The sequence below is a fragment of the Syngnathus floridae genome, chromosome 4 (assembly GCF_059516105.1).
Source record: "Syngnathus floridae isolate MCC-2025c chromosome 4, RoL_Sflo_1.0, whole genome shotgun sequence".
Classification (NCBI taxonomy): domain Eukaryota; kingdom Metazoa; phylum Chordata; class Actinopteri; order Syngnathiformes; family Syngnathidae; genus Syngnathus; species Syngnathus floridae.
The window spans coordinates 13,575,030-13,583,235 of record NC_142416.1 but is presented as its reverse complement, the minus strand read 5'-3'; the positions used below and the strand labels follow the sequence as shown (position 1 = coordinate 13,583,235).

The 8,206-nt window shown below is 39.3% G+C and overlaps 1 protein-coding gene and 1 non-coding gene across 2 annotated transcripts; one reads left to right on the top strand and one right to left on the bottom strand.

The window, feature by feature from the left end:
* Positions 1–388: 388 nt before the first annotated feature.
* Positions 389–470, top strand: trnas-aga (transfer RNA serine (anticodon AGA)). Its single transcript has one exon. It is a non-coding gene; the product is annotated as a tRNA-Ser (tRNA).
* A 382-nt stretch (positions 471–852) lies between these two features.
* Positions 853–8,072, bottom strand: nol11 (nucleolar protein 11). Its single transcript, XM_088374199.1, has 18 exons — positions 7,755–8,072; positions 7,029–7,142; positions 6,884–6,937; positions 6,534–6,682; positions 6,375–6,432; positions 5,964–6,105; positions 5,612–5,818; positions 5,019–5,095; positions 4,509–4,632; positions 3,986–4,077; positions 3,710–3,775; positions 3,221–3,405; positions 2,681–2,806; positions 2,364–2,588; positions 2,152–2,230; positions 1,885–1,977; positions 1,495–1,602; positions 853–1,328 (listed from the first exon to the last, which is right to left on the bottom strand). The coding sequence occupies exons 1-18, from the start codon at positions 7,899–7,901 to the stop codon at positions 1,215–1,217; spliced, it is 2,160 nt and encodes a 719-aa protein (XP_088230325.1). The 5' UTR covers positions 7,902–8,072; the 3' UTR covers positions 853–1,214.
* Positions 8,073–8,206: the final 134 nt, after the last annotated feature.

The window sequence follows — 8,206 nt, the reverse complement described above, 5'->3', positions numbered from 1 at the left end:
ACAACAACGCAAATTGCATGCTACTTCATAAAACCAGTCGCACTTGCGAACACTCTATGGTCCCGGTGCCTTTTAAGAGTTGTCCTATTGTTTTGTGGGACCAGATCAGCTTGGACAGTAAATGCAGTCGTTGCTTTTATATCAGACATGGCGCCACTATGGTGAAGGCGAGTGAGCAAGAACATAATCGTAAATGCGTCGAGCAAGTCGTCATAAAGTTAACCGGACCTGGGAACTGCATACATGCATTCGCTGTCTCGGTAACTTTGGTACCGCATTTCAATGTGTATTACCTGATCTTCAGCAATATCACCAAATTGCTGAATTTTCAGCCCATCGCAATGTATTACGTTGGAAGTATACCGGATTTCGATCATATATTCGACATGTTGTCGTGGCCGAGTGGTTAAGGCGATGGACTAGAAATCCATTGGGGTCTCCCCGCGCAGGTTCGAATCCTGCCGACAACGGAGCATACTTTTCTTAACGTACGGAAAGAACCAATAATATTTAAAAACACAAACAATAAATACATTATACCGACTTCCGAAAATTATAACATTTATATGTGTCTGGAAACATCGGAGATGCGCAGAGACTGAACAGGTGCTTGCAGACAGGCTTCTTGTTGTTGTGCAAAAGATTTACCAATAGATGGTGGTATTGTACTGTGTAATTGTCGCTGTTCATGAAGGTTTGCACGATCTTAAAATGAGGTTGCCGGTTTGCTAATGCACAAGAAGGCCATGTATTTCGATTGGGAAATAGGAAAGTTCAGCATTTCTTACAATGAAATTTTTGGCACTGTTGGATTAAAAAACAAAGTCAATATAAAAGGACAGACCAGAGAACTAAAACAAAATAACTTTATAGAGGCCTATCATTAGTACTTTTTTCTCCAACTCTTTACATACAGACTGCCTCCCCTGACAGCATAGGCCACGTACAAAAACATTTTCGGCTAATATCCAGATTGTTTCCATTAAAAAATGCAAATAAAGATGACATGCAATACAACTTAATGGTCTAAATTTCAACATCAAAATACATGAAAACACAATTTAAATGCATTATCAACATTTTTTTCCGAAACAAATGCACTGAATCTTTATACATATTGAGTTCTGGCGGCTAGCTTTTGGACATAAAACCGGCTTCAGGTTAAAATCTGGAGAGGCATGATAATTAGTTACTTAAAAGCATTACACAGAAACCTATAAAAACTCAATAACCTCAATAGAATATTGTCTCTTATCTTGTTCTATCTGCAAATCTTTGAGGTGTTTGAGACCTCCCTCAAGTTGTCCAAGTTCAGAATATAGTTTCACCTGAGGATACAACAGAAGGTCACAGGGTTAAAAATAAAACCATATGAAGTTCGTTTGATCTTGAGGAGTAACAGTTTGCATTTCAAAAGTGATTTAAACTAAAATGTGCATTTGATTTACGGATATAAACCTTACTGCTTGCACTGACAGAACAAGCAGGACGTACCTGAGACTTAATTAAGTTGTAGAGGTTTACCAGAAGGCCTTTGGCCTCTGGGGTCATGACTAGAACTGTGAAATGAGCATCCAACAATAATCCAACCCAATCCATAATCTGTAAGAGAAGGAAAGAAAAAAACAGATCCAATTGTATCAGTTAACAATAATGGCATACCTTATCAGTTGCTAGCTACTGCAGTACAAAAACAATATTGGCACTTAAAGATGCAGCCGGTGTAATACGGTACAAGAGCAATGAACAAAAACAAGTCATTACTGCTATCATGTTTTTATTCAATTTGCAACACCTATTGCCCGAGTTGTGCTCAGTTTGTTGCAACAGTTTTAATGCAGCTGTATCATGACAATTATTCTTAATCTAATTATTATTACAAACCTGTGTCACACTGGGCGCTCGGAAGGTGTGATCCAGAAGAGACGTTTTTTTGTTATATTGCAGGTAGAGGAAGTGCAGATACTGGAGGAAGATCTTGATAGAACAAGAAAAAAACATAGGTCAATGATATTAAACTGGGAACGTATGCTTGATGCAGGAATGCTTGATTTGCCAGTAGCTACACGACAAGATACCATAATTTCTCACAATACACTCACAAATATAAACCCCCCTGAAAATACAATATAGTGCAACCAAGGAACTCACGAAAACATGTTGTGATGAAAGATCTTTCAAATGGGGGAGAAGGAGGTCATCGCTGAATGCCATCTGTAAGACCTCATTTCTTCACAGCTTCAGTCAAGAATCAAAATCACATTTCCACCATATACAATCTTCAAGATCACACACCGATAATACTGAACTTTTATTCTGGTCAACACCTGACAATTGGTGTTTGTCTGCCAGTCAAAGGATACAGTAAAACAGCCTTCTGTAAGACAACTGGACAGCTTAGTTCTTCCCACGCTGCATTCCTTTTTTCCTGATCCACTGTTGTCATTGTGACATTCGAGTGGTCCTCCAAAGACGACCTAGACCCATTCTGCAAGCCAACCTGACTGTGCTCCCTGGAGGTCAGAGTTTCCATGAAGTAGACACTGTCAGGCTCCGGCTCCACTTTTTCTGCATCACTGTCTGGCATACTGTAACAGAGCGTGAAATATATACATTTTAGGAAGACGTTTTTGGAATTGATTCATTGGATTTACCTCAACGGTTAACATTATCATTCTACCTAATGAAGGCCTTCAGGCAGGTGCAGGTGACAACTTCTGGGATGTCAGGGAAAAAGTGTAAGCAGAGTTGACACAGGAAGTAATCCTTCTTTTCAAGGGCCAGCTGCACGAGGTCAGGGCACATGCTGTAAAGAGAATCAATCGCGTTAAGTGTTCTGTTTCTGAAATTATTTCGCAAAAATAGTAAATTCCTATGTGCGGGTGACATAAGTAAATCTAACGTGCATCTTGATTACTTAACGCTGACTCCCCTAAATGAAGAATGTACAAAATATTAATCTCATAAATTAAATACAATTGTTTAACCCCACCAAAAAGATTTGAGTCCAGAAATTTTAGATATCGCATTTCTTTGGGACCTTATGGAAGCAACTGCAGGCAAGCTTATATTAGAACTATTGTCATGAGTTGAGTCAGTTGGAAACTCTAAATTTACTTTAAATTGATCAGATTAGATCAATACTTCATTAATGCGTAGATTTATTGCGAAATTATAGTACATCCAAAATCCTTTGGAAGGAAAAACAAAATTTACTAACCTGTGGCAGAGAAATTGGCTCTGTACTAGCTGCGCCAGCGCGGTCGGCGTGTAGAAGGCAGCATCTGCCAAACTGCGGGACACCAGAGACGATGCCAGCTGGCCCACTGACTGATTTAGGTCTTGGATGGTTGCGTCGGACAAGAGGCGATGCACAATTTTCTGCACTTCCTCTGCTGATGCGCTCTATGTTATATAAAAATAAGCAAGGACTTATAATGCCATCTTGGAATTGTACCATGATGGGAATCAAACAATAATCGTATGCAATGTATCCCACATACATATGGGAACATGTTGACCTCATAATCGACCGCACATAAATATGGAATTGAAGTGTAGTTGAAACAGAGAGAGGATGTTGCTCAATTATGTTACACATTAACTTTCATCAAACAACTTTACCCCCAAAATGTGTAGTTTGCAAAATGGTACAAAACAAATACGAATCTAAATCTCTTTCGGGAGTCTAGAATCAAAAAAGTATTACCTTGATGAGCTCGAGAACTTGCTCAACTGTTAAACTGCGGGATGACTGACTCCTACTTGAAGTTCTCTGAAATGACAGTAGACTAAAATTAAGGATTGGCTATGCGAAAGGAAGCCACAATAATCTACAGGTGGCATACAAAACACACGACGAAATGGTGCCGAGTTCGCACTTTGTTAACTAATCAGTACCATCACTTATGATTTGGGACTGAAAGCAACTAACCAAATCTTGTTCATTAGAATCTTCCTTAGAATGTTACAATAATTCACATACCAAAGTCCTGGTCCTTCCTGTTCTCGAGGGCTGGGTTTTCTCTTCATGTAAAATGTTGTTCCATGAAGGCACTGACACCAGCGGTCTGGATTCTGTCAAATTTTAATAAAAACTAATTAATAGAGCGGCAAATCTATTTATGACAGCATTTCATTACTAAGTCAAAGACTGTATGCCATAAATGTAAACAAGATTGAGAAATACGTGTATACATTTTGTTGCGTATAATCCCAGCCATTGATGTATACTGTATTTAAACATACCAGTTAGTGTCCCTTGAAAAGCCGCTTTAATAGATAACACAAATGATAACACAATTTTTTTTTCTTTTTTTTCCTGCTGCCACAAAGGGATTTAACCAGTTCCAAATATCTGTCACATTGCACATAAACAGTGAACACGATTCTTTTGGTGGAAATGTGCAGACATTTCATGAGCAAAATATGGAGTCTGCGCACTGAGACATAAAGGGTATTCTTGCTATTTATCTATCTTGTGGAATTTATCAAATGTTTTGGCTCACCTTCAGTCTTGGACTGCTTCAATTTGCCCAAAGCAGAAGCTAGTGAAGATTTGGTGCATCCGTATGGAATAACAGACAGGCATTTACCATGTGGAATGAAGAGCTTGTTGGAATAACACCATAGCTAAAAATAAGAAAGAAACGTAACTTAGTAACAGTAATGGGTTTGTGCAAATGATAAGCGTGTAAACTGCTCTAAAGTTGTGAGGAGGGAATGAACCCCAATCACAATTGAGAGCAGATGTGATGCTCTACCAAAGTCATACAGTCCTCCATCAGCACGGACCAGCTGGGAGTACAGGGAACATTGGCCTATGGTCCAAATTACGACAAATGATGTCATTGATCAAACTTTAATTTGCTCAATGACTCCTTGGTCAGGATGCTACTTTAGCTAAACTTGCAAAGCCAAAGTCCCCACCGCATTATAAGAAACATCGATAATATAAAACAATTGGCTCTGTGGATGATTTTTTTAAAAAAACAACAATAAACGTGTTATGTACCTACCTGTCCAAAGATTTTACCCACAATTTCTTTCCCTGCTTGAAGTGTCTGGAAATTGATATTCCAAATGCAGAGGAAATCTGAAAAAGACATCAAGAAATTATTACTGTATTTTTTTTCTTCAAGATGGGGAGTAAAAAACAAAACCTTTATAATGGGCACCAATTCTATGTGGATTTCCGCAGGGGTCTATTCTGTACTATGAACAAAGCCGTTGACACGCATACAAGGCTTTAACATGGAAGAAAATACGTTCCATTAATTTTTATTATTGGAAAAGCATCCACTGTCCAGGGGAAACCTTCTTGTGTACTCTCTTTTGCAAATTAAACTGAAAGCGTGAGGTGGGAAAATCCAGTTAATCACCAAAGTCATCTGACTGACTTAAGGAAACGTTACCTTCTGCAACAACTGTACAGTGCTCACAAAGCTGGTAACAGAATTGTCCAGAATGTTTCTTAAGAATTAAAACGCAGGGGCCACTAAAGATTGCAGTTTGTCTAAGTACTTTTGTCAACTTAGTGCACAAGCGAGTTCTTGATCAGATGTAGAGGAGACACTTTCATGCTCCTCAGGGACGTGATGATTTCAAGTACCTTTACCAGTTCCGGCCGAGGGGTGCGGAACGCCAACAACAGCCACATGGGCTTCATCTAAGAAGACAGCATTAGCTTCAACCAACCGGTCTTCAGCAACCGAAAGAGCCAGCAGCAGATTACGGGGCAGTGAAATGGTTTGAGAGTCCTCATCATGCCTAGGGCCCCACGCAGAGATCACACTCTGGTACACGTGTCCATTAGGATCTATATGAGAGATGACAAGGTGTAGAGGAACTTGAAAATGGTGTCGCTCATATTTGGGCCATGATTGCCATTAATTATGATTGCCATAATCACAAAAATCGTGAAGCTAGAAAGCAATATTCAAACAGAAGAAATGGAGGCTTACAGAGGTAAAGCAGATGGATGAGTTTATCTCTGTAGGATGCAGAGAAGCTAAGAGGCGAAAGGCTGGCGTCTTCTCGCTCCAACTGGTACTTCTGCAGTATGTTTGGCTTTACTTTCAGCAGGTACAAAAAATGGTCCCCTTTCTAGAAAAATACATTAAATGTTAGTCCAGCCCATTTAGAATGTAAGAATTACCGGGCACAATCACAAAATAAACAATATTCTCATTCGAAAATATCTGCTGGACTAATATTAGCATTGTTTCCACTAAGTACCTCAATTTGCTTGACTATGAATGAGATTTATTGTTCCGATATGTAAGTAAGATGGAGCATTTGTAGCTATGCCAGAAAAAGAATTTTGGGTTGGATTGATTTATCATGATGAAGACACCAAAGAATAAATCTGGTACCTTTTCTGTTGTAAAGATGACAAACTGCTGGGTTTCTGCCACTATGTTGGTGCTCCACCTGAAAACAAACAACAGAAAACAAAGACAGCAGAACAATTGAAGCAAATTAAATCTTTCAATCTTTAAACTCCAAATTGCAACAGTAGAACCTGTAGTTACCTGATGGTTTCATCTGGAGCCAAGACTTCCTCGACAGTTTGCTGAGGAGTTGCGAGAAGAGAATCCAGAAGTCTCACAGCTCCTCTCTGAAACAAGACCACGGGATCTTGTCCAGCAACGCAGTGGACCCTCCAGATGTCGGACGACACCTGAGCAAAACACACATAAATACTCAACTATTCAACACATCTGAAGCTGTAAGTCAAGACAAGCGACTTCCCAAACCCAGCAATTATTTCAAATGTGAAATACATAATAATAGTCCAAATGGCCATGCGACATGTAGCCTACAGTAAAGGAAACTGACAATAATGAGGAAAGCGTAGAGTAGAGGCAGCAATCACACTTACAGTAGCTTTAAATGTTTTGTCCAAGAGATCATCTTCCTTCCAGATTCTGATCACCTGAAAAGCATACAAAATGAGACTTTAAACTGTGTAGCCTCTTTTGCGTTTTGAGATGCTGATTATGATGAGCAACACTGAATGAGTTTACCTTATTATCTGTTACTGCTACATATTCTTTAGTTTGAGTGTTATAAATTGCTGGAGAGGTCAAACAACTGCCTTGTTTGACAGTCCAGCTCCCCAGTGGCTTTTGGTCTGAAACCTGACACAAACATACGCAAAAAAACATTAACACGTCAGTGACAACAATTGGCTGTTACCAAATATGCAAACACTGATACTGGTAACATATCTGCTACACTTGCACCAAACTGATTAAAGTGGATGCCAGAAGTGTCAGTGTGTGTACAATGGGATATGCCGTATAACAGTGAGCTTTGTTTAGTATAACTTTGATAAAATAATGTTTGCAACTTAATTAGAGCACGTTTGGTAATTTTGGTTTAGAAACACTAATTGGAAAGAGGAACTTGAAAAACGATGTCCCATTGTGTATTAAATATATCTTTCATTGTCTGCATTTGTTAAGCTAGTAGCCTTATTACTTACTAAGATAATTGGAGTCAAATCTGCTACCAGAGTCCCACACTTAGGCGCATGATTACTCAGTGACCTTTGTTGTAAGAGGTTTAACTAGTAATATAAATTAATAACATAATATAAAGTAGTAAAATAAAGTATCCCAGACGCTGGAATGAAAACCATTTTGTAGGCACTTTCTGAGCGAGCCAATGCTTTAACTTGCAAGTCTCACTCTCCGGCTAACTAGCTAGCCTCCAATCGCTTGATGTCCCAAAAACACGTTAAACTTTACCTTATAAAGAGTAACTGATCTGAAGGTGTTACTGACGATTACATGGTCGCTGTCCCTCTCCGGTTCGATGCCCTGAATGCAGGACTTTGCTGAATTTTGAGTTGGAACTAGTCCACACAACGTGTACCCCTCGTACAGCACGGCCATGCTGGAATAAGAGAGGTGGAACTTCGGACAAGCTCGCGAGACAATAGAAAATGCGTAACGAGATTTCCGACGCCACACTCAAAATAACGAGAATTTGACACCGCCTACTTCCTGCTCGCTATTAGCGAAGCAACCGAAAATACCCTGGCGGCCATCTTGCGTTGCCACTCGCTAAGCGCTCCTAATTTTTTTAGACTTTTTTTCCTTGTATTTTCCTTTTCAACCCATTTTCAACTGAATATGCACACTAACAAGACTTACTTAACTTGTATTTTGTAGCTGTTGCAACAGTGTTGTAATTTTCA